The 27,586-nt window shown below is 40.4% G+C and overlaps 2 protein-coding genes across 2 annotated transcripts; one reads left to right on the top strand and one right to left on the bottom strand.

The window, feature by feature from the left end:
- The first annotated feature begins 11,032 nt into the window (after positions 1 to 11,032).
- On the top strand, positions 11,033 to 12,101 carry LOC139755265 (uncharacterized). Its single transcript, XM_071673386.1, has 2 exons — positions 11,033 to 11,167; positions 11,394 to 12,101. Exons 1-2 carry the CDS (start codon positions 11,159 to 11,161, stop codon positions 11,829 to 11,831), a joined length of 447 nt encoding a protein of 148 aa, XP_071529487.1. The 5' UTR covers positions 11,033 to 11,158; the 3' UTR covers positions 11,832 to 12,101.
- A 2,904-nt stretch (positions 12,102 to 15,005) lies between these two features.
- On the bottom strand, positions 15,006 to 26,975 carry LOC139755417 (uncharacterized). The gene is made up of 3 exons (XM_071673703.1): positions 26,825 to 26,975; positions 17,962 to 18,213; positions 15,006 to 16,568 (listed from the first exon to the last, which is right to left on the bottom strand). Exons 1-3 carry the CDS (start codon positions 26,834 to 26,836, stop codon positions 15,849 to 15,851), a joined length of 984 nt encoding a protein of 327 aa, XP_071529804.1. The 5' UTR covers positions 26,837 to 26,975; the 3' UTR covers positions 15,006 to 15,848.
- Positions 26,976 to 27,586: the final 611 nt, after the last annotated feature.

Here is a 27,586-nt window from a genome sequence, read left to right as displayed (position 1 = left end):
CATTTTCTTATCACATCCTTTATATCCGGGATATCTTACTTCTCAGTTCATTTATTTTTTGAGTCACTCACTTCTCATATTAATCATTTCTCTACTTACAAAGGACTCCCTTCTTATATTTCCGATTATATATTACTAAAATCACATATTCCTCTGATCACTTTTCGCAATAACTACTATTCAGATCACTTATTTCCTACTTCACTTCGATCTTAGATTATTTCATTTCTCAGGTCACTTATTTCTCATATCATTTACTTTCTGGTTGCTTATTTCTTTGCATCAATTACCTACCACATCGATTCTTTTCTCAAATTAATCATCTCATCTCACGGCCGAGCACCAACAACCATCGTCACAGACGCCAGACACACTAGATCCGTTACAGGCTGGATGATGTCGCCAGGAACGAGACGACAACCTTCACATGCCTGCAACATTAACCCAAGGTTTTCCAAGCGGGGGATCGTGAATATCTGCTCTCGACCGAGTCATGAAATTAATCCTTCTCATCCTTAAATCATATCACTGCCTCGTATATACTGTCCTTGCTGGGAGTTAAGGTCGTCCCTTTATCATTTGAACCTTCGTGGAATCAAGAGTCAGTATGAGGAAAGCATGAATTACAGATTATATCACTAATGTAAAATAAACAAGTCCAGATGTGCATCGCATCCGGGAGCCGTGGCATTAAGCATTCCCAGCAGCGTTCGACTCACTCCCGCTGGCCTCACGTAGCGTCAGATATCCGAGGTAGACAGACAGACTCGTGAGCCTCCATGTAGCATCAGTAGTAGTCTCAAAGTAACTTCATATTGTCCAGGGTAGGTTCCACGTAACCCAAAATAGTCTCGAATAGCCCCCATATGGCTTCAGATCGTCTGGTTACATCCACGTATCTTTATGTTTGGCAGCTTCAGGCGAGTTCCTACAGCCTGGATGTACTTATATGAAGGTGTGCAATCTGAAGTGTCCCTAACTAGTCTTACATATTTTTCCTCACCTTAAGATTTACGGGGAGGAAATTACTAGTTGCTTGTCGCCTTTTGTTTTAGAATGATCTACTCTAGAAAATATAGAAATGGAGTTTTGAATCTCTAAAAGATATTTTGTGATGCTTGAGATCACAGAGAATTGAGAAAAGGGGACTTTTTTTTTTTTAAGATGGAATGATGATAAGGAAAGACTCAGCAACGGGTTGTGTCAGAGCAAAATAGCGATTTTGACAGACATCCTCGATCCTCCAGATCAATTGTTTTCTATTCAAAGTACATATGACTGTCGTCCTTAACACCAGATGAAGTAAAGCTTAACTTCTCCATTTACACAAACGAGGTTTGGCGACAACACAGAGGCAAACTTGTTAATGCTAGATTTTTTTATGATTTGGATTACTATCTACGTCTAGTTGAAATCACTCCCGTTGCTCGAGTTCTATGATTTGGATTACTATCTACGTTTAGTTGAAATCACTCCCGTTGATATGTTGCGCTAGAAAGAAACGCGAGTATTATTATAAGTAGTCTGTTCCTGGCACATTTCTTTTTTTTTAAGTAGGTGAAGGTATAGTTTTTTTCATAAAGACCTAATGAAAACGGAATGAATATCTTTATCGTCTTATTTTCTATTTTTGAAGAGGAAACTTTACTTCTCAACCCTTTCATCTCAAGATCTCGTAGGTGCTGTTGATTATGACGATTATACAACTGTAATACAAAATCTAATTCAGTCTCTTAAGCAATATTATCAAGTCTTAAAGCAATTATACGTTTTTGAAAAATTTCATGATCACTCGGGACCCGTAGTGCTTTCTGTGTGGCGTTATATACAAAACAAAAACTCGGTTAACATGACAGGTAATGAAGGCTTTCATCAAATCATATTTCAATTCTGAAACGAAAAGTTTTGTTTTGGTCTGATAAAAAAAATATCTGGCTCTTTTCTTTTAACTTTTTTTAGAATTTCGATCTACTCTTGAGATCTCATCATTCTGGAAGTTATTACACATAACAGTGAAATATGTGATGAGTTACGACCTGTCCACGAGGGAAAGTTCGATAGCAAAGATGTTAAAGAATTCCAACGATCGCATTCTCCATCACAGAAGGGCGCTTTGGGTCAACAATTGATCGTGAGGGATTACTTTGCCCTTCGGACAATTGTTTTCAGAATCTTGATTTGGTCTGAGGTATAACCGATTCGGTTCATCATGCTGACAAAAGATCTGATGCATAAAATGTGCATATCGGCCACAGAAAAAAAAAATTACGGTGTTCTAACACCCTGTTCCCATCTGACTCATGATACAATGACAAGCCAACTCCCTCGTCCCTTATTCAATCTCCCTGTCATTCCTCAGGATAAGCCAGAGATATTAACTCCTTGACCTATCACCCGGGGGCAGTTCTAGTAACGAAAATAAGAAGGAGGACAAAGAAATAGCTCTACAGGCCAGTATCATTAGTGAGGTTAGTAGATTATAGTCAGGAAAAACAGATAAAGGGGGGCTGGACTAGCACAAGCTACTTCAGCGGGGGATGACGAACCTACTAAATTTATAAGAGGGGATAACATCTTGGGGGAAAAAAGAAGGGAGGATGTGTGGGTTAAATGTATATTCTTGTGACTACCAGAAGCCTTTGAGACTGATCCCAGTTGAGACTGATTGATTATGGAGTCAGACATTCAACCTGAGGCCAGGGGAGAACTGCTTTCGCGAACTGACACATACCCAACTGGGAAAGAATAGAGAACACATCAGGAAAGCCTTGACAGACTAGGTGAGGGTGAGAACCCTAAGGGCTGTGTCCCGTACATGGTTTGCTTAACGAGGTAGAATCATGGTTTAGTATTTTGAAGTTGGAAATATTCTTTAAGGAACACATTTGTGGACTCTGAAACAAGCTAAACGAAGAGGTTATCAATAACGAATCATTGTATATTATAAAAAAGTATATTATGAAAATAGAAATGTAATATATAGGGCCTTTCCCCCTTCCTCGAACGCACAAATAAGTAACAACAGCTGCACTATAGTATATGGAGTAGTTAGTAGTAAAAACAGATTCACTCTTTCTGAGAAATACAAAGAAGAAAACGATTTACCGTCCATATTTTGGGGTATCTATTATAGTTATGCTTAAATTCCTTTGCCTATACTACTTTCATTTTGTATGGCTACTTCTGAGTATTTTCTAAAGAGGAAAAATTTTTCATTCCTCTTTAAATTCCATTCCCATAAAATTAGCTGTTCTTTAGCTTGGTAGAATCAGGAATCACGGCGCTGACGTACTTTTGATAGGTTCAATAGTTCTGATATAGATGTTTGATTATTGCTCGCGTATCCGTCGGTATGTTTTTGGTAAATCCTCTCAGTAACAAACATGAAGTGGTACATAAGTAGATAATGCTTCTTTTTACACAAGGTTTCTTCAGTTGCATGAGTTTTATTCTCTACTGTAAGGCGTCTTTTTATTTGAAAGAATATTGCGACCGAGAGTTGCAGCGATAGCATGATCAAAGTAGAGTCAGCAATATCCTTTTTCAGTCTTTGGAAAACTTCAAACTGAAGCCGGAGCAAGTGGGAAGCTTGTACAATGGAAACGGAGATGAATCTTAACAAAAAATAAAGTTAATGATGAGCGAACATTTTTTTTTCAACACTCGACGTATCATGATGGGGTAGGAACACCTGCAGTGGCCGGAGGCTTTCAGGATCTGGCTTTACTTTTCTGTTCGTAATAATACAACAAAGAAAACTGATTGATGTGACAGACGATAAAAATGTCTGAGACACCTGATTGTATTTTTGAACGCCAAGGAACTCCTTGAGAATCTGACCATGTCCAAGTTAGATCATCCCACCCAGTGATATCATCCACAAAAAAACACGCATCCTTCACTTCTTCCACAAACATGATTTTATACGTAATTAGTATACGTAATAAGTATCATTAAATAAGATTTAGCTAAATGGCTAAAGTCTCTGGTCAGCATTGACGCAAATCGTTAGTACCAGTTTCTCGATATCTAGCCACACTAACGGGTTCGGGCCCTTGTTTGCTCGCTCTATTTCTTTTTTTTCTAGCCCCTGCGGAGGGCTACCACACCCTCCCTCACCGCACCTATGCCCTTCAACCCTGGTCAACACACCATCCCTCACCCCTACAACTCCCTCCCTCCCTCCCTAGCTACCACACCCTCCTTAATCGCAACCAAGCCCTCCCTACCTCCCTCCCTCACCACCAGCGATCCCTCCCTCCCTGGCCACCACACCCTCACCTCGCCACCATTATATCCGCCCTCCCTGACCACTACATCCTCCCTTACCACCATAATTTCCTCCCTTCCTGTACGTTACACCCTCCAAAATCTAAATGGTGTTCCTGTTTTGTGATCTAAATCCGTCCGCTTCCACACCATGTGATCAATCATCTTGTTTGAAGGCTCGTTTGCCTTCCGTGGCTGTTCTTGGGCCTACTAATTAGTGCCTTCTGGCTGTTTATTTCCGGCTTATGGTTACACGAATCCCCGTCGAACTAGTCGGACAAACTGCTGCGCCTCTACAAGGTTACGTCGTCTAATGACCTGGTAGGATAAGGCTTCAGGACCTAATGCGGGGGAGGGGGTTGTCATTTCATGTGTGGCGAGGTGGCGACAGAAATGAGTGAAGGCAGCAAGTATGAGTTATGTATATGTGTATGTATGTATATGTTTGTGTATGTATATATATGTATACGTTGAAATGTATAGGTATGTATATGTGCGTGTGTGGACTTGTATGTATATACATATGTATGTGGGTGGGTTGGGCCATTCTTTCGTCTGTTTCCTTGCGCTACCTCGCTAACGCGGGAGACATCGACAAAGTACAATAAATATATATATATATATATATATATATATATATATATATATATATATATATATATATATATATATATATATATATATATATATATATATATATATATATATATATTATCCCTAGGGATAGGGGAGAAAGAATACTTCCCACGTATTCCCTGCGTGTCGTAGAAGGCGACTAAAAGGGGAGGGAGCGGGGGGCTGGAAATCCTCCCCTCTTGTTTTTTTTTTTAACTTTCCAAGAGAGGGAATAGAGAAGGGGGCCGGGTGAGGATATTTCCTCAGAGGCCCAGTCCTCTGTTCTTAACGCTACCTTGCTAATGCGGGAAATGGCGAATGGTTTCAAAGAAAAAGAAAAAGATATATATATATATATATATATATATATATATATATATATATATATATATATATATATATATATATATATATATATATATATATATATATATATATATATATATATATATATATATATATATATATATATATATATATATATATATATATATATATATATATATATATATATATATATATATATATATATATAAATAAATATATATATATATAAATATATATATACATATATATATATATATATATATATATATATATATATATATATATATATATATATATATATATATATATATATATATATAAATATATATATATATATATATATATATATATATATATATATATATATATATATATATATATATATATATATATATATATATATATATATATATATATATATATATATATACATATATATATATATATATATAAATGGCCCAACCCACCCCCATACACATGTATATACATACGTCCACACACGCAAATATACATACCTACACAGCTTTCCATGGTTTACCCCAGACGCTTCACATGCCTTGATTCAATCCACTGACAGCACGTCAACCCCAGTATACCACATGACTCCAATTCACTCTATTCCTTGCCCTCCTTTCACCCTCCTGCATGTTCAGGCCCCGATCACACAAAATCCTTTTCACTCCATCTTTCCACCTAAGATTTGGTCTCCCTCTTCTCCTCGTTCCCTCCACCTCCGACACATATATCCTCTTGGTCAATCTTTCCTCACTCATTCTCTCCATGTGCCCAAACCATTTCAAAACACCCTCTTCTGCTCTCTCAACCACGCTCTTTTTATTTCCACACATCTCTCTTACCCTTACGTTACTTACTCGATCAAACCACCTCACACCACACATTGTCCTCAAACATCTCATTTCCAGCACATCCATCCTCCTGCGCACAACTCTATCCATAGTCCACTCCTCGCAACCATACAACATTGTTGGAACCACTATTCCTTCAAACATACCCATTTTTGCTTTCCGAGATAATGTTCTCGACTTCCACACATTCTTCAAGGCTCCCAGAATTTTCGCCCCCTCCCCCATCCTATGATCCACTTCCGCTTCCATGTTTCCATCCGCTGCCAGATCCACTCCCAGATATCTAAAACACTTCACTTCCTCCAGTTTTTCTCCATTCAAACTCACCTCCCAATTGACTTGACCCTCAACCCTACTGTACCTAATAACCTTGCTCTTATTCACATTTACTCTTAACTTTCTTCTTTCACACACTTTACCAAACTCAGTCACCAGCTTCTGCAGTTTCTCACATGAATCAGCCACCAGCGCTGTATCATCAGCGAACAACAACTGACTCACTTCCCAAGCTCTCTCATCCACAACAGACTTCATCCTTGCCCCTCTTTCCAAAACTCTTGCATTCACCTCCCTAACAACCCCATCCATAAACAAATTAAACAACCATGGAGACATCACACACCCCTGCCGCAAACCTACATTCACTGAGAACCAATCACTTTCCTCTCTTCCTACACGTACACATGCCTTACATCCTCGATAAAAACTTTTCACTGCTTCTAACAACTTGCCTCCCACACCATATATTCTTAATACCTTCCACAGAGCATCTCTATCAACTCTATCATATGCCTTCTCCAGATCCATAAATGCTACATACAAATCCATTTGCTTTTCTAAGTATTTCTCACATACATTCTTCAAAGCAAACACCTGATCCACACATCCTCTACCACTTCCGAAACCACACTGCTCTTCCCTAATCTGATGCTCTGTACATGCCTTCACCCTCTCAATCAATACCCTCCCATACAATTTACCAGGAATACTCAACAAACTTATACCTCTGTAATTTGAGCACTCACTCTTATCCCCTTTGCCTTTGTACAATGGCACTATGCACGCATTCCGCCAATCCTCAGGCACCTCACCATGAGTCATACATACATTAAATAACCTTACCAACCAGTCAACAATACAGTCACCCCCTTTTTTAATATATATATATATATATATATATATATATATATATATATATATATATATATATATATATATATATATATATCCTAATCTTTGAGGAAGCTTTGCACTCTGCCTTCCAAGGTGCTCAGTTTGTGGTCTTGAAGCGAAAGTGGATTCCCATCAAGGTCACTATATATTCATATTCCCTAGGGATCCGTCGTTACACTCAGTCAGCCGTTACAGACACATACATTGCATTTTAGTGACCGACGGTATGAAAAGCACATATGATACCATCATGCTTCCCAAAATATCGGTGGGACAAAATGTGCATTAATAGAATCAAAGAAGACAAACTTCCCAGTTAAAATCATAAGAGCTATAAGCTTTTTCAGTAACGTAATTGTTCCTTTAACAAATATGGAGTACATGATACTAATGATGGTGAGTTATTATCCCAATTATCTGATAAAGTATGTTTTTGGTGTAGGATATGTCGATCACTATAGCACATGTACTAAAAGCAGCGAGTATGAGTGTAGTTACTCGTTATTCTCTTCTTGCCTACTTATTCTGAACTCCAACTCTGACTAAAAAAAGGCGACACATATTGACAGTATGTAGGTAGATAATGTTCCAAAGGCAGTGAAAACCATTAACTAAAATGTCCCACACAATTGATGACTGAACTAATAGATTTAGAATTAGTATGATCTAAGTTCCCACATGGGGGTTAAGGTGAAAATAGCAAAGGCTACGATTTGGACATTAGTAACTTCACTGCCTCATTCAATTTCCAGGTGAAGATTGAACAGTGTTAAAGAAGCTTATCACCCAACCCATCGTCCAGTCTCTGGAATAATAAGACACCTTGAGAGGTCCTAGGCATTCCAGCCTTCCTCAATGTCTGCTTCGGTTAGGAAAGGAAAATCTGTTGTTCCTCAAAGAAGAAAGGTCTTCCAGAAGCCCAGGCACGCAAGCTCTAAGGCAGTTTCTCAGCCAAGTTCACACGGTGGACTTTCTCTCAAAGTGTTTGACCATGTCACTTTGTTATATACTACAAGGGCCCCACTATTTATCCTTAAAACGCCACTGTCATAACTCGACACAACCATCCGGTCTAGTGTATGTGTTTGAAAGAACATCTCAAAAACTTGATATCATTTTTTGCCTTTTTTTTTTAGGTATTTCGTTACCAGGGATTTCCTGTAATGGGAAATATCACACACACTGCACAATGGCTCCTCTCCAAGAAATATGCAATCTATGGACACTAATCGTCCTAAGCTTCACACGCACGAGCATCCATAGATCCTCCTTGAACTCGAAGTCAACTTAGGGAATTCATTACAAGAAACTTTAAGGTACTTTATTACATTATAGAGACACTTTAGCTCTTCTTTAAGTGCAATCAGGTTATAACTCGTTTTGAAGTGTGAAAGGAAACAAGTCAAACTACTGTGCATGGTGCAGGCGTCCCCCTAGATGTTGCTGGCCATGAAGTCTCATGTCCTTGGTGCGACTTAGCCTTTCGCTTTCCCTGTGCCAGTACACCCCCTCATTACCTATGCGGTGAGAGCTACGCGCTAGCCCTTGCCAGGTGGCAAAATTTCGTTGTAGGTACTCGAAGTTAGGTTACCCTTACTTTCCTCACCCCAACTCTCTCTCTCTCTCTCTCTCTCTCTCTCTCTCTCTCTCTCTCTCTCTCTCTCTCTCTCTCTCTCTCTCTCTCTCTCTCGACCAGGTGATGCACAAAACGAAATCTTTCACCTGAACATCATTCAGGGACAGGAAAGAGGTGCTCTCCTACCCATGGTATATACCGCGTCATGAACACTGGAATTTCCTTAAAAGCTTGACAGTATACCATCTTCATCAGCTGGTATCGAGGACCGTAAAAAAAACTCTCAATCTCCTGTTGGGGAACTGTGCACAGTAAATGCAATGACTTAGTTTTATTTGCTTGGAGAAGGATATGAGAGCTCATAAGATGACGGAGGGCTGTCATAGCAAGGGCATCCCAAAGGTGTACGATTCATTAATTCTCTTTTATATATATATATATATATATATATATATATATATATATATATATATATATATATATATATATATATATATATATATATATATATATATATGTATATTTATATATATATATATATATATATATATATATATATATATATATATATATATATATATATATATATATATATATATATATATATATATATATATATATATATATATATATATATATATATATATATATATATATATATATATATATATATATATATATATATATATATATATATATATATATCCAGAGACAAGAGCAATCAGCAATAGAAAGGCAACAAATATATCCCCTCCACCATAGCAGTAAGTGTTACCATGGGTGACCGAGGTCACCCACTTTGATGGTACAGATCGTGTCGTAGCTTCCTGGTAATCTGGGTTGCATGTTAGATAACTGACTCAAGATACATTGTAAAGAGAATGTGAAGGATTTTTTTTGCTGATGAAATATATCTTGGAATGAAATTCTTAAAATTCTTACAGCGGAGCCAGGGAGGAATAGAAGATATTCAAAACGTCGAAACTTGTCCAATCTAACGTGCAAAGCTTTGTAAATAACACTGCTTGAAAAGCTTAGTTACTTCTCCCAGATAGTACGGATTCTCTGGCTTGATCGGCCCAGCGTTGTATGCACGTCAGCCCTGAGAGAATATTTGAGAGTGAGGTTTACGTTGGTCGCTATTGTAACCTGTGTATGGATGGAGTCGCCGCCATAAGAGGAGGTCCGGCGTGGCAACTCTCACCGTCTGTGAACCCTCGGCTTGCCTCAAGGTCCTTCACGTGATCTAGATCATCTCTCTCTCTCTCTCTCTCTCTCTCTCTCTCTCTCTCTCTCTCTCCCTCCCTCCTTCCATCTGGCAATGGCGTCCTCGCACTACCTCCAGGACACATCATAATCAATGAAGCAGTTTCTAATTCAAGTAGTCTTCCCAGGGAGGAAATCTACGACGTCCATGCTGATGAGACTACTGGCTAAATGACGCCGAGTCCACAACACCTCAAATCATTTTCATTCTCTTTTTTTTTTCGCTCATATGTCTTAGAGATCACAACCTTTTTCAGTGCGTTAAGAACCTGCAGCAGACAGAACGTTCTGTCTTTATATAGGGAAATGATTTTCAGCAAGGGAGAATAAGGGAAAATGAAAAAGGACGAGAGAAACATTGTCAGCCTTCACGAAACTGTGTGAGGATAGGTTCGTAAAGAGGATAACTAAATTATCCTCTTAAGTATTCAAGTTGTTTAATGAATTGGTTTTGAAGTGATACTATTATCTCTTTATGATACGGTAGTTTGATGGTATGGCTATTTAATGGTATAGCAGTTTAATGATACGTCTGTGTGATGATATTCTGTGTGATGATATGACAATGTATTGGTGTGACTGTTTGATGATATAGCTGTTTCATGATGTGTCTGTTTGATGATATGACTGTTTCCATATGTCTGTCTGTATGATTATAAGGTTGTGTGATGATACTTCTGTTTAATGATGTGGCTCTCTGATGATATGTCTCTACGATGATATGGCTGTTTGATGATATGACTAATCAATGGTAAGGCTGTACGATGACATGTCTGTCTGAGGTTACTGCTGCTTGATGATACGACTGGTGTTATCATGTCGTTTGATGACGGAATTTCTGATATATTCCCGGGGGCCTTGGGCAGCACCTCAGGTATGCTATGCTTCCCTCTCCCTGGCACTCCCGTCCTCACCGACCATAGCCTCGCCCCACGGTTTGAAGGGTGTGGCAGGGCCCCGCCCTGTTGTGACGTCACTACTCCAGCAGTACATAAGGAGCAGCTGGCCACTGCTCATCATCACAAGCTTTGTGCATCGTCTGTACTGAACCACACAACCCGCCAACATGAAGACTGTGAGTAGCTTCTGCCTTGTTCCTTCTCTGTTCACAAGTGAAAGTCATATTTTTGTACCCTTGTGGTTACTTAATACAGGAACTTTACTTCAGCATCACTATAGATAGCCTGACAGATAACGTAATCACCAGTGAGCTGATGGTTCATCACTCACGTCTTAACAGTAGGTAGCCTGAGGTGGCCAGTGTAAGTATAGTAGTTAAGAGTATCCTGTGTGTCCAACAGCTGATGATCCTGTGTGTCGTGGCCGCCTGCGCCTCTGCCCAGCTGGCAGTGCCAGGACCTGTGGTCTACCGCGCCCCATCCCACGACTCCGCTATCATCCAGAACCACCGTCTGGGTGGTAACTTCGCCTACTCCACCAACGAGGCCCACGCCTACGCCGTGCAGACCCCCGTAATCGGCCACCGCACCGTTCCCGTTGGTGTTTCCTACCACCCCGGCGCTCCCATCGTCAAGACCTCCACCGATGTCATCACCCAGCAGATCCCTCAGTACGGTCTCGGCTACGGTGCCGTCCCCTACGCCGGTGCCTACGGTGCTCTCCCCTACGCTGGCGCCTACGCCGGTGCCTACGGTGCCTACCCCTTCCCTTACGCCTTTGGCGCTCCCGTTGTTGCCGCTGAACCCGCAGCTGCTGAACCAGTCATAGACACCAACTAAGATGACACCTTCCCTCCCCCAATTCAATGCATGGAGACCATTATTCTCCTTTCTCTGTGATCTCCTCTCTTCAAGCCTTTCCTTACAACGCCTGTTTTTTTGGCGTGGTCCTGTATTGGCGTGGGCGCGTGTTGACGTGGGCACGCCCGAGCGTGGCGTGTAGCGACAGAGCCCTCAGGGGTTGGTCGCTGCACTTTGTACAGCTCCGGTGTACAGACTTGTGTCATAATTTGTACAGAGATTTTATTCAATAAAATCATTAAATGAGAACCCTGGCTGATTCTCCTCCTCATGTGTAAGGTTTCATGATGTTTCGACATTCCTTTGTGACTAAAACTCAGTCTACTTTAGATATACCAATAAATGTAACTTATCCACATAATGCTAACCAGTCGTCAGGATGAGTTCAACGGTCAGGTAAAAAAGAGCAAAACAATGGGCTCTGGAACCACGGCCGCTGGGAAGGTAGAAGGAATGTATGGGTAAGTGGCTAGCTTTCTGTTTCAGCGCTTCAGTAGTATCTTATCATAATTAGAAGCTTGTGTTAATAAATGGGATGAGAAAAAAGAAGAATGTCTATCAGGACCATCGAAAGAAAAGTTTATTATTAGACTAATTTTGAAATTTCTTCCCTGAGACCCATAGATATCTTGATATTAACACAAAGGTAGAAGTAACCCAGATGTGGTATCTCTGTTTTTTCTATCATAGCAGACTGTCGACATAGTACTGGCAGAAACATGCCCTAATCGTGGTCCTGACGGATGAGAGAGAAAAATAAGGTGTAAAAAAAAAGAACTGTGGAAGGGATTAATTTGAGCTTCTTGGGTGTCTACCGGCCTGACTCATAATGGAAGAGACGGTATAAGATGAGGGAAAGATGAGAGGAGTCAAAAAATTCGACAACTTCGTTGTTCAAGGAAAGGGGCAGGTATCGTAAATGTTACCCCTTGTGTGATTGACAGTACTTACGAGATCTTTCGACGATATTTTGGCCAAAGGTAGGACTAGCACATAACTTTAATAAAAGGAAATTGTAGTAACAAAGAACGATGCGTGTGAGTTACGTGTTGTCAAGTGTTATGCGTGAGGAGAGATTATGTTTGTGGATAGAGCCGGCTCCATAAGTGAGGGAGAGACACAGAGATTAGACAGGTATCTGGGCCAAATGAGTGACAGGCGGGAGATGTCGGTAAAATATCTCCCTGGTCGGTGACTGCCAAGAAAGAGAGAAGGAAGGAGAGAGAGAGAAAAGTCATACCTATGTAAGTATAAGTTGCGCTGTTGGATTTATGTAGTTTGTGTGCTTGTATTGTCGTGAATCATTGGATGTGTATTAGAATATCCATGTGATGGATGTGCTGCTGTATTTCCTATCTGTGTAAGTGTCTGTGTGATATACACTTCGGTGCATTTGTATTATGAATGTGCGGATGTATCCGTGTTACGTGTGGTGATGGTGTCTTCGTGTTACGTGTGTGATGTTGTGCTCGTGTTACGTGTGACGGTTGTGTATCCATGATACATGTGTCCTGGTACTGGTGTATCGGTGTTACGTGTGGGGGTAGTGATGGTTGTGTCCATGTGTGCCGGGAAGGTGATGATGCCCTCGGGTGAGGGAGGGTCGTCCGACCTCGACACACCCACGGAAGAGGCCGCGTCCTGCACGTCGCCGTCCCGTTGGCCGCGATGATCCTCCTCCTCCTCCTCCTCCTCCTCCCAACACACCTCACCTGCTCCAGCTCCCTCGCTCACCACACTAATCAACCTCACTCACACCATACCACAAAAACTGATGTGTTTGTGTGTCTAGCTTGTCGTCTTCTGTATTCTATTTAATCTACTAACTTAATAAAAGAGATCGTCTACTGATTTTCATTGTAAATTATCTTTCTAAAATAAGTTGTAATCAGACGTGTCCTTTACCACACACGGTTTTTAGATGAGTACACATGACCTTGGATGTTCACGGACTTGGGTTAAGGATCTCCTGTAACACCTGCATGCTGCCATGAGGAAGATGATCCGATCTTACCATAGATGGTGTTTCATCTACTTCAGAATGACACATTGACATCTATCATTCAAGGCTCCAAGGATAGGGAGTTATAAAGAGGAGACAAATGGAGCATTCAAAGGAACTTCCTTGTTTGTAGCCTTCTCTTGTTCCTATATCTAGAGGGTGATAGTGTCTCCGGGGATGATGATGCAAAGAAGGTACTTCATGTGAGGACTTGGTCATCGTCACGAAACACCTGTGACTCAGGGTTATGGAAAAGACTGATGATATGTTGATTCTTGCGGCAATGTTATTTCTAAGACTTCATCTCCATATCTAAAAACCGTAAGAACATACAAAAAAATCAAAATTAGTTGAAGGCGAGATGAATTTCTTTCTATTTATTTATTATTTGTTTTATTCATTTTGCTGTCTCCCGCGTTAGCGAGGTAGCGCAAGGAAACAGACGAAAGAATGGCCCAACCCACCCACACACATATGCATATACATACACGTTCACACACGCAAATATACATACCTATACATCTCAACGTATACATATATATACACACACAGACATATACATATATACACATGTACATAATTCATACTGTCTGCCTTTATTCATTCCCACCGCCACCTCGCCACACATGGAATAACATCCCCCTCCCCCCTCATGTGCGCGAGGTGGCGTTAGGAAAAGACAACAAAGGCCACATTCATTCACACATTTCTTTCTATCTCTGATTAAAATTCTTCAGGAAAGTAAAATCAGGTATGCATGTTTAACGCCAAATACTTCAGCCTTTACCAAACTGTTACAGTAATACCCTCAAGGTCTTTGGAACGCACACACACACACACACACACACACACTACTTACAATAACCACCTGATGCATTTTTCTCAACTTACCGCTGGGTCATTACATACCGTTACTTCGTTTTTGAGTTACAGCATCACAATGATTTACAAAATAACTCCTCCCATTGCAGACTTTGAATACATCATCACTCAGTCACTTAGATTCTAGACTTTATACAAACACAGAGCAGCAGGTAACAGCTTATTTCGGCTACTTGAGTTGCTGTTTATCACAGGTCACATCTCTACCCTAAAGAGCACCTCGCGTGCGTGTGACTATTGCAATATTTTGCAGATAAGAAAACAAACTATTCGTCTGTAAATGTATTCATAATGTACAGCGAAAAAGTCGAAATTATATTACACGTATGATTAATAGAATGGCTATTTGACTACAACACTGACAACACACTGACAACAGTGGTCTCTGGATGAAACACAGATTAACACGGAGGAAACACCAGTGATTGCCCCATGTATTTACTGGTTCACAGTACACGGGAGAAACACCAGTGACTGTCCCATGTATTTACTGGTTCACAGTACACGAGGGAAACACCAGTGACTGCCCCATGTATTTCCCGGTTCGCAGCACACGGAGGAAACGCCAGTGACTGCCTCATGTATTTACCAGTTCGCATCACGCGGAGGAAACGCCAGTGACTGCCCCGTGTATTTACTGGTTCACAGTACACGAGGGAAACACCAGTGACTGCCCCGTGTATTTCCTGGTTGAAATTGCACAGGAAAAACACCAGTGATTGCCTCATGCATCATACCTGGTCCCCAGAGTAGGGGGCAGGAGATGGAGAAAGAATACACTCGGTGACTGACCTACGCATCATGTTGGTCCATAACTGGATATAGAGATGTCCTGAGAAGAGACGCAAGTAACAGAACATAGAACGCCACCAGCCACACCCACCACCACCAGACCCCGACTCCTTCACCAAGACGATGACCCAGGTTCCCATCGTTCTGGGAGCCACGCCATACCAGCCTAGACGAACACACAGTTGAACGAATTAATGTTATGAGAAAAAACAGAATTATCCTTTGCATCGCAAGTAGTTTAGTTTCGATACGTTTTAGATTATACAAGCGGTGGAGTGTTCTGGCATCCACAGACCAACAATAGCTTCCAGTCGGTGGTTCTAGCGGGCTTGGCCGATGATGTACGATGTCCCAGGCTGCTGTGGTCTGCTGGGCGCCGGAGACCTGAGGGTTGGCAACCCTGTGTAAGCGAAACCAGCTGGAAAGTCGTAGTTCAGGTCGTGCTGGAAGTAATAATATGGAGATGTTAGGCCTCCTGTCAGTTGGTTCTGTAATTGTAAGTACTGCGGCTCATGTGCTTGAGGCTGAGCAGGCGTTTGGAACTGCTGCACAGGGCGGTACTGCTGCGGTTGAGGTTGGAGCACCTGAAACTGCTGTTGGATCTTTAACTGCTGTGCCTCTAGTTCCCTCTGCAATGCCTGAAGCTTCTCCTGTTGGATCTGCAGTTGTCTACGCTGTTCCTCCAGCTGCTGCAAATGTCGCTGGTATTCCTCCTGTTGACTCTGCAGCTGTTGTTGCAACTGCAGCTGGCTCGACGACGCCTGTTGTTGCTCTCCCTGCAGTTGGCTGGATGGGACTTGTTGCTCTACCTGAAGCTGGTTCGATGCGACTTGTTGTTCTAACTGTGTGCTGGAAGTCTGTGTCTCTGATGATGACTGGAAGCTCAGAGGCGGTGGAATGGCGAACTTGTCCGTGCCCTCCACAGCGGCGGTGAAGGCTGGAGATCCCGGGATCTGAGAGGCCGGGGTGTCAGGACTGATGGGGAGGTCATTACCCATGACTCGGAAGCCCTTCTCATCTGCGATGTATGAGCGCAGAACCTGGCGAAGATGGGAGATAAACTCACTGAAGGTTACTCTTTAGAAATACACCGAGACGTTATCAATAACGTCCATTTGAATTTATTGACATGGTTACCTCGAGAAGTACTTGATTGCAGTCTATCTTGATGTTATCTTGAAGTTAAACACTTTATTAAAGAGACTAATGTCAATAATCAAAACACTTGGGAATATTAATGATCAGGTACTGCTGTGTGTCATTAACAGCCTACTGGCAAGTTCTGCCTGGAATTCTCTACTTTTAACAGAGTGACCTGACTGGGGCAACATAGACAAAGTTGCTACACATTGTCTGTAATAATCAGAAAAATAAAACTTGAAAAAAAATGGAATTATAGACGAACTGTTTACATTTTCTTTGAATTCCGAACCTGATATATATCTCAACAATACAGGTATATCATAATTATCTTCATCTCTTGGAAATTATCAGTTAGACACATGCCCTTATGATAGATATAAGGTAAAGAACTTGTCTGAAGGTGACGAAAGATGTGTGGGTGAACGAGAAACGCGTCACTGTAAAAAAGAGAAAACATGATGTCATTCACTATTAGATATTTTGAGGGAGTTCGGGCACTGTAGGTGATGATCGTGAGGTTGGATGATTTTGATGTGCAATTAACCACAGAGAAGTAGATTGAAAGCTTCCACAGTTGTTTGTATAATTTGGATGCTGATCTGTTAGCTACATCAGAGGAGGAGATGGATAGTGGTGAACCAGTTTGATCATGTATGTAGGAGAAGGATACTGAAAGTGAATGCAAATGCAATTAAAACACAAGTTTCTGAAAGGGAGAGGAGATCAGACTGCTAGATCAGTTTGGAAAGTGAATAGATGATAGGTGACTTTAAATACTTGGGAGTAAGGTTTAGAAAGGATGGTAGTGGAAAAGCTGAAGTTGAAAGCATACAGTCATGTAAGGGGAAAGGATCAAGACTTTGCTGAAAGCTGCGGTGAATGCGGAAAAAAAAATTCAAGCATTAAGTGTGCAAGAAACTTGCTTTAAAGACCATTTGTCCTGGCGCTATTACAAGGCTTCGAAACACAAGTTTTTGTACAAGTAAACAAAAAAAAATGAGTGGTAGAGTTGGATGGATTCGCGCAGTGACCCATGGGTAAATATTAGGTAGGAATGCTTTATGCCTGATTGTTAACTGTGAAATAACTTTTGCATTAACGTATATAAAATGAGTCCGATTTAGCTGTACAATACATTTTGTCTCCAGTGTGGCTAAATTGATATTTGCATCAGACAACAAAAGAACCAATATATTGCGCACAGTTATGGAACATAACGGGCAACTTTCTATATATCTTAACTTATGAATTCCTCAGCCGTTCCCGCCGAGCATTTAGCCACAACCTTACCTGTTTGCCGTTGGGGTCAAAGTAGCGGTAGGACCCGACGACGGAGCCATCAGGTTGTCCCAGCTCCACCTTAGCGATGCCATCGCCTGTGTTGTAGCCATAGTTGTAATGGCCGCCCGCGCCTCCCACGGAGTACGCCCCTCGCTCCTGGGGCGCTGCCGCGTACACCACGCCGTCTGAGCTCACCTTGTGTAGCTCCTCAGCTGTCAACACCTGCAGGGACCCGCAGCAGATGATCGACAGTAGCAGTGCCTGGCGAAGGGGTAAAAACAGTCAGCAGAGAGTCGCTAGCATCAGCATCGGAGCCAAGAGCGCATGATGTTTTCAGGGAAGTCGCTAGCATCAGTGCCTGCTGGGGAGGGAATCTGTGAAAAGAATAGACAAAGATAGTGGCTAGTGAGGGAAGACATACATCAGTTGAGGGTCCGATAAAGAAAAACAGAATCATATTATAATATGTTCTACTTATGCCATCTATACCATCAGTTTGCTGCATAGGTGCTCAGTGATTTACGTAACGGTGGTTCAAAACTTCTCGGGCATGAGTTCAATAGACCTCGCGTGACAACAGCACAATTGTTCTTGAAATAATAATTCAAGTATTCGAAATAGAAATGGTTCGAGAGTTTATGAATCTATTCATGAATCAGTGATCAAACCCGTCTTGGGCCATATATGCAAGGAGAATGTGTATAATCATATGGTTATCTGAAACATCTACAGAAGGTGCCAGTGTTCTCTGATTGGTGGTCACAAAACGACACTCAACAGGCGTAAAACTGATATGTATATATATATATATATATATATATATATATATATATATATATATATATATATATATATATATATATATATATATATATATATATATATATATATATATATATATATATATATATATATATATATATATATATATGTATATATATATATATATATATTCCCTGGGGATAGGGGAGAAAGAATACTTCCCACGTATTCCCTGCGTATCGTAGAAGGCGACTAAAAGGGGAGGGAGCGGGGGGCTGGAAATCCTCCCCTCTCGTTTTTTTAAATTTTCCAAAAGAAGGAACAGAGAATTGGGCCAGGTGAGGGTATTCCCTCAAAGGCCCAGGCCTCTGTTCTTAACGCTACCTCGCTAATGCGGGAAATGGCGAATAGTTTGAAAGAAAGAAAGATATATATATATATATATATATATATATATATATATATATATATATATATATATATATATATATATATATATATATATATATATATATATATATATATATATATATATATATATATATATATATATATATATATATGTATATGTATATGTATATATATATATATATATATATATATATATATATGTATATGTATATAGTGTATATAGTTAACCAGCCACAGCTGTGCCAGCACTTGATGCGCACCTGATTACTCCTTCGAGATACACTCAACAGGCCCCAGGTTCAGTGAAGGGGCAAGAGACCGTATATTCTACAAACTCACGGCCAAAACCCATTCTGGTCACCAAGCACTTTGATCAAGGGAGCAAAAAAAAAAAAAGAGATCGCAATATGGTAGAACTCTGCTGCCATGTTAAGTTCAAAATTTCTCGAGTGTTGCACTCTTTCTGTAGTTTCCTTCTGAATGCGACACAGCATGATTTAGGAACCACCATTTTGTACCAGTACCACCACGAAAGTTAGAAATCCCTAAACCCCTGAACTTGCAGCCAACCCACCACCATCACCACCACCACCAGTTCTGTATCCCTGTCAGGTTCAAAAATGATAGGCTCTGGGTGAAGCTAAATAGGGTGACTCCTATAAGTTTTCTGGCTGAAATCTAATTCATACATTATTTTCATATCTTAATGGCATTATGAATCAATGTTGCTGCCCCCCCAAAAAAAAGTTTATCTATACTCTTTTTTTCCTGGTGACTATAAGGGAAAAGACGTCTCATGCCATTCAGTTTACAAAAGGCATCAAACTGGTTACGAAATGGCATCTTGATCGTCGTCTGCTTATGTACGTATTCTTTGCACATTGTTATGCTTTACTGTCTTGATGGCATAGGTGAAATGAGTGAAAATAATCACCTTTTCGAGACTGAGGATGAAAAGTATAGTGAAGGATGAAACTCCCTAGAAAATAGGTATCATTGGCAAGTACTCTCAATCTCTGGAGAGAAGCACGTTAACGATGTCTCTGACAACCCACCTCAAGTGACAGCAGTTAAAGACTTTAGTTGAAACAAAAAGGAGGGAGTGTCCTGGGGTAGCTAAATAAAAGAATGATATATATATATATATATATATATATATATATATATATATATATATATATATATATATATATATATATATATATATATATATATATATAAATGGATAGATGTAGATACAGGGATAATCATAGGTAAGGGAATAGATGCACTTAAATAGACAGGTAGATAAATAGAGATATACATATATATCGATATAGATAAAGATAAAAAAAAATTGACAGATTCAGCTGGTTCTCTAAAGTTTCGTAATTTTGTTACTCAAAGGCGTCCTTGAATACTGGAAAGTGTTCTGCACGAGACGTTCACTTCCAGGCAGCAAGTAAAAACAATATTTGTCTTGTGTATGAGCGGGCCTCACATTCCTATTGTCGTAGGGGTCCCTTCCTACCACGACTCTGTTGACGCCCCTTTATCCAAACCTGAATATAATGTATTCGTCGCTATGGCACCATATGTAAATAGATTTTCACTCCACCCTCAGTTTCGATTTCCTATTAAAAATCCCTCCCACAATGGTTACATATGCTATACAAGGAGGTCGGGGCTGTTGCTGTGTATTATACAAAGGTTCTCTCATCGAATTAATATCAATGCGTAGGTTTAAAAGCATGAGATCAAGTGTGTGTGTGTGTGTGTGTGTGTGTGTGTGTGTGTGTGTGTGTGTGTGTGTGTGTGTGTGTGTGTGTGTGTGTGTGTGTGTGTGTGTGTGTGTGCATTTTCTTATGACCATCGTAGAGATACTATCGAATTCTATTTGGTTTGGAATATACTGCTTTTGTCATCTCCATTTAATCTTATATTTATATTCCTAGAATTCCTGACACGTCATTTGCAGATCTCTGCATATATTACTTTACGTGTGGGCAAGTCAAGGTCTCTCCCATCATTCAGTTCCATGTTCCGGGGTGGTCGAAAATATAATCTATAGATACTGTCCTTCATGATCATATGTTCTGATTTCATGATCAATATGATTTAAATTTGTGGCGAAGTGTGTTTCATTAATGATACACTTAATAGGTTACACTGACCTGCAGAAAATTATTAAAAAAGAAAATCATTCCATTTATGTGTGATTCGCAGGGAAGGTTATCAAATAACTTAAAAGCACACCAGTTATTTACTCTGAACTTTAAGAAGATAGATGCGAATCTATGACTGAGGGGAGAAGTCTATCTGTAAATCCATGAATGCATGCAAAGCTGAAGTTGTATTCAAGTTTGAATGTAATTCTTACAGTTTACAACCCAACGTATATTTTGTTCATAAGTATGTTTAAATTCAGTGTTACGATTTTTGGCTTCACAACCGCTAAACAGTCAACAAACATTAAAAGGAATGACATATAGCGTACGAGCAAGGGCCAGAAACGTAGAGCGTATGTGGTCTTAAAACTATTTTCAACACCTGAAGAAGATGAATAAGATTTTCCTTTGGTAGATGCACCTTGGTATTGTGAAGTGCTTAATGTTCCTGACGGATGACAGGTTTAAAGCTCAACCAATCAACCAACCAACCAACCGACCAGCCAGCCAGTCTGCCAACCAACCAGCTGACCAACCGACCAACCGTATGTGACATGTATTAAGTCAGGTTTCGTGCCACAGAAAGAGAACAACTTTTACAGAAAAACATTATTGCAGTCATGTTCCATAATGGCCTTGAGCCGTATAGCAACAAACAAAATCATAGGTGAACACAGTATTGTAAACAAACTTTTCAGTGGTGCCAACCTTGAACGCTGCAGGGATACCAACCTGAGACCCCCCGAACCAGAGCTCATGGTCAGTGTATGGAAAGGTCGATGCACGGGTGACCTCACCGTCCAAGTAAGACGGAATAACTAATTTTCTGCAGGTGTGAGGTTGAATGTGCCTCAAATCAGCTGCTTCGTGGTTACACAAGCTCTATTGTCCCCAGTGACGAGTGGATTTGATACTGTCTTCAAGGTTTTCGTCATGCTGGACGACGACTTGCAAATGTGTGTTCTTAGAGGAAAATTCGTATTACATTGTTGCTGGCAAGTGACCTCATGATTATTACAGCACAGCTTACATCCAACTAACAGTGGCACTCTATGTAATATAGAGAGTTGCATGTCTTTTGCAGTTTTGGGCACAAATGATGCAAGACAGAAGTTGATGTGGACAAAATAGTTCTCGTTTCTCTGTAATCTGGAAAGGGTTCGTTTGGTCCTTCCGTCTTTGGCCCACCGACTACCATGGTTATTAAGACCGACATTATCATTGAGGAGCCGTCAATCAAAATAGCTTAAAAGAAAAACTTTCTCAAGTGTTCAATATAATCCAAAGACCATACACTCTCTCATTGTACTTATGGTCCTCTGGAAAAGCTATATTGTTAATCTTAAAGCCATGTAATGTAACACTATATCGTTAGATCATTGGTGAAAATGATGAGATATGTATTCATTGTTCACAGCGAGGCGTCGTATGGGACTACAGCTTCCAGATATTTTTTTCTTCCAACCTGAAAAAAGAAAATGGGCTTCAAGGCAATAATGAATCTGCTCCTGATGCCAGATATGGCGCGGCACCTACGTCAGTAAGACCACCAAAGAGACGTACGCCCTATTCACCATCGTGGAACTTTGAACTCCATTCCGATTATGCATAAGAACCACGTAGACTTGTTTAATGATACGGAGGGCGGCAGAGTTCAGCTGTGGCCAGCAAATAGACAAGCGTGGGCACTGCCTACAGGGCGTTGGCCGCAGTGCACCTCACAAGGACACGCACTGTGTTTTCATCCGGTTCGCTTGACCTTCATATCTCCTGACCCTGAAACCCTGCGTTCCACGTCTTGCGTCTCTGCCTCGCGTCGACGCTGGTGTCAAACTAGAAATGCAACTAGGTCGCAGAGTCACTTCCGTGTTCACGGAGGAGACGGATGTGAGTAGGACTTTGCCAGTGGTAAAGCTACCACTCCCGTAAGAACTAGATCAAGGCGGTTCCCGGAGTTCCCTATATGGCCCGAGCATCAGGCCGGCCAGATGTTATACTGCGCCTCACGCCAACTGCCTCCCGGTGCCCCTCCAGTAGCTCCTCCAGCATTACAGGGAGTAGTGGCCTACATATGATGATAGCAGAGACCACAGCAACACGTATTAGGATCAGTATATCCATCTCCCTACCGAGGCACGGAGGAACACCAACTCTGCAGAGAGACCCCGTCTAGATGGGTTGCCTCAGCCATGGGCGTGTATCCATCAGGATATCATAAGAACATTGGTCTGCTGATATCAATGTCTGACTCATGCAACGTATTGCCAGAAGACCTTGTCATGCACGTGCACAACATATATTCTTGTACAGTAAGAGCAAACCATATGTAGCTCTGAAGGAAAAAATAAAGGGCAGTGTAAGAAGGTAGAACGCATACACACACACACACACACACACACACACATATACACAGACATATATGCCTAAATATATATATATATATATATATGGCCTGAACATGCAGGAGGGTGAAAGGAGGGCAAGAAATAGAGTGAATTGGAGTCATGTGGTATACAGGGGTTGACGTGCTGTCAGTGGATTGAAGCAAGGCATGTGAAGCGTCTGGGGTAAACCATGGAAAGCTGTGTAGGTATGTATATTTGCGTGTGTGGACGTGTGTATGTACATGTGTATGGGGGGGGGGGCCATTTCTTTCGTCTGTTTCCTTGCGCTACCTCGCAAACGCGGGAGACAGCGACAAAGTATAAAAAAAAAAAAAAAAAAAAAAAAAAAAATATATATATATATATATATATATATATATATATATATATATATATATATATATATATATATATATATATATATGTATTATCGCTGGAGATAGGGAGAAAGAGAATTGCCCACGTACTCCCTGTGTGTCGTTGAAGGCGATTGAAAGGGGGAGGGGGGGAGTGAGGGCCTGGAAACACTCCCCTCCTGTTTTCATTTTCCAAAAGATGGAACAGAGAAGGGAATCAAGTGAAGACTTTCCCTCTAAATCTCAGTCATCTGTTCTTGACGTTTCTATGATAACACTAAATGGTGAGGTAGCGCAAGGAAACAGATGAAAGAATGGCCCAACTCACCCGCATACACGTGTATATACATACACGCCCACACACGCACATATACATTCCTATACATTTCAACGTATACATACATATACGTACACAGACATATACATATATACACATCTACACATTCATACTTGCTGCCTTCATCCATTCTCGTCGCCACACCGCCACTTGAAATGGCACCCCCCCCTTCCCACGCGCGCGCGCGAGGCTGCACTAGGAAAAGACAACAAAGGCCACATTCGTTCACACCCAGGCTCTAGCTTTCATGTGTAATGTACCGAAACCACAGCTCCCCCTTCATATCCAGGCCTAACAAAACTTTCCATGGTTTACCCCAGACGCTTCACATGCCCTGGTTCAGTGCAGGGCATGTGAAGCGTCTCGAAGACCTCGGCCATGAAAATGGATTGAAATACAATCGAGAGCTTGCAGTGCTTCATGTGTGCATGTGACTTACTAGAGTGTGTCAGTTTGTGTGTATATATATATATATATATATATATATATATATATATATATATATATATATATATATATATATATATATATATATATATATATATATATATATATATATATATATATATATATATATATATATATATATATATATATATATATATATATATATATATATATATAATCCCTGGGGATAGGGGACTAAGAATACTTCCCACGTATTCCCTGCGAGTCGTAGAAGGCGATTTAAAGGGGAGGGAGCGGGTGGCTGGAAATCCTCCCCTCTCGTGTTTTTTTTTTTTTTCCAAAAACAAGAAACAGAGAAGGGGGCCAGGTGAGGATAGTCCCTCTAAGGCCCAGTCCTCTGTTCTTAACGCTACCTCGCTAGCTAACGCGGGAAATGGCGAATAGTTTGAAAGAAAGAAGATATATATATATATGTATATATATATATATATATATATATATATATATATATATATATATATATATATATATATATATATATTCTTTTTTAAAAATATTCGCCATCTCCCGCGTTAGCGAGGCAGCACCGAGAACAAGCCACTGACCCTTAAAGGGAAAGATCTTCACTAGGCCCCCTTCTCTGTTGCTTCTTTTTGGAAAGAAATACAGGAAAGGAGTATTCCCACTTCCCCGCTACCTCTCCTTTCAGTCGCCTTCAACGACACGCAGGGAATATGGAGGCAGTAGTCTTTCTCCCCTGTCACACACACACACACACACACACACACATACATGCATACTCTGTTAGAAGCCAAATAAAATGTCGACCATGTAGGAGAAAAGTGTAAGAAATGACTTTACCAGAACCTTTATGTTTTTATACCACTTGGATGATGTCACCAGTGAACAGTTCTTCAAGGCCATAACATGGAAGTAAGAGAGAAACTTGAGAGAATAAAGACAGAAAGGATTATATATATATATATATATATATATATATATATATATATATATATATATATATATATATATATATATATATATATATATATATATATATATATATATATATATATATATATATATATATATATATATATATATATATATAGATAGATATATAGATATATATATAGATATATATATAGATAGATAGATAGATAGATGGATAGATAGATAGATAGGTAGATCATAGATATAAATATAGACATAGATATGCAGATATATAGATACCTCATATTCCTAATCATCTTTGTATATGTGACCTCTGCCCTCATTTGTTTCCATATCTTAAAAGAACACATTAAGAGCAGTACTGTCGTCAATTTATGTTCACAATGCATGATAGATTTTAGACAATGATTTCAAGACGTGTATTTATTCTATCACCCAGATGATCATCAGAGTTCTAAGCACCATACTACAACAGTCAGCCATACAAGATACAACACTTAATCCCAATAATGCCCTCAGATAACTCAGTAACACATCAAGTATACAGTAAGGATGAAAAGAAGATCATTAATAGGGAATGAGTTAATCCTTATTCGTCGTTTAAGCAAGCTCCTTCGAATGACGGAATAAGTAGATGTAAAGCAAAAAGTGAATTTACACTTCACAGAAACAATGAATAGGCATTAAACAAAATGTGGAAACATGATGGAGATCAATGAGTAGGTGTGAGATGAGTGAGTTTACATAACCAAGACACCACTAACTGGTGGTAAACAATGTGTATCTAAACTTCACAGAAGCTAGAGATTAAATGTCATTAAAGAGTGAACGTATACATGACATGATGAAGTGAATAGCTGTGCACAAGGAGGATATTGACTCGGTACAGATATCAGTGAGAGAGAAATTGATATAAAGACTGCCAACCCTCTCGTCTCCACAAATTGAATACGATCGGATCAGTAATACGACGGATGATAATGACTGCCCACCCTCTCCTCTCCATCCGCACCACCCACACCTCTCGGGTACAATAACCCCACACATGACTGCGTGACCGTATGCACACTGACACGTACACTCTATACAAATTGCGTCGAATAGGCCACTCACCTTGGTGCTCATGGCGGCGGGTCGGGGAGCGATCTGGAGATGGAGCACCCGCGCCTCGGCTTATAACACTACGCCCACGCAGACCCCACTACTCACTCAGGAACTTCGTTGTCCTAACCACAGCGCTACTGCGTCTCCTACGGCAGCTCCTCCCGGAGAAGTCGGTTTCTGTCAGGTATCAAAGTCGATGAGTTTAGTAGATGCCTGGGTAACATTATGTAGCTTTCAGTTTGATTACCTTCTGCTGTCTACATCTCGAACAAGCATATGAGTCTCGGGGGGGGGGGGTTTGGATGAGGAGCAACACGACAACAGAGAATAGGCTGTTGAAAACAAGGGCAGCTAACAACAGCAAGCCTGGAAGGTCTCACTCATGCTCTGATGATCCTTTAAATTTGACTACATCGTCTACCGTCGCCGCCCCCTGGGTCGAAGCCAGACATTCTCTTGCCAAAAGGTTTCGTCTACAATAAATGGAAAGTCCCAGTGATGATGGATATCCGTCGTGAACAGCTAATGATTGCCTTACTTTGAGTGGTTAAAGTGAGCCTGTTTAACTACGAATCTTGATATATTTCATTCCATAGTATGATGAGCCATTACATAATTATATGGAGTAAAAAATCTATTTCGTAATTTTTCAGTAGGATTCATATAACTATACGAATCCATTTTGGCACAACGGGATTAGAATATACAAAAATTGTATATGCCAGCGGACTAGATATAAAATGGTTAAAGTTCAAGGTATGCCTAAGAACA

This window comes from Panulirus ornatus, chromosome 19, assembly GCF_036320965.1.
Source record: "Panulirus ornatus isolate Po-2019 chromosome 19, ASM3632096v1, whole genome shotgun sequence".
Taxonomy (NCBI): Eukaryota; Metazoa; Arthropoda; class Malacostraca; order Decapoda; family Palinuridae; genus Panulirus; species Panulirus ornatus.
This window is presented reverse-complemented; position numbering and strand designations above follow the sequence as displayed.

Excerpts from the sequence above, each read along its gene's own strand:
- LOC139755417 (XM_071673703.1), bottom strand. Across the intron at positions 16,569-17,961 it reads TTGACCCCAACGGCAAACAG|GTTCTGCGCTCATACATCGC; the intron begins GTAAGGTTGTGG and ends CATCTTCGCCAG.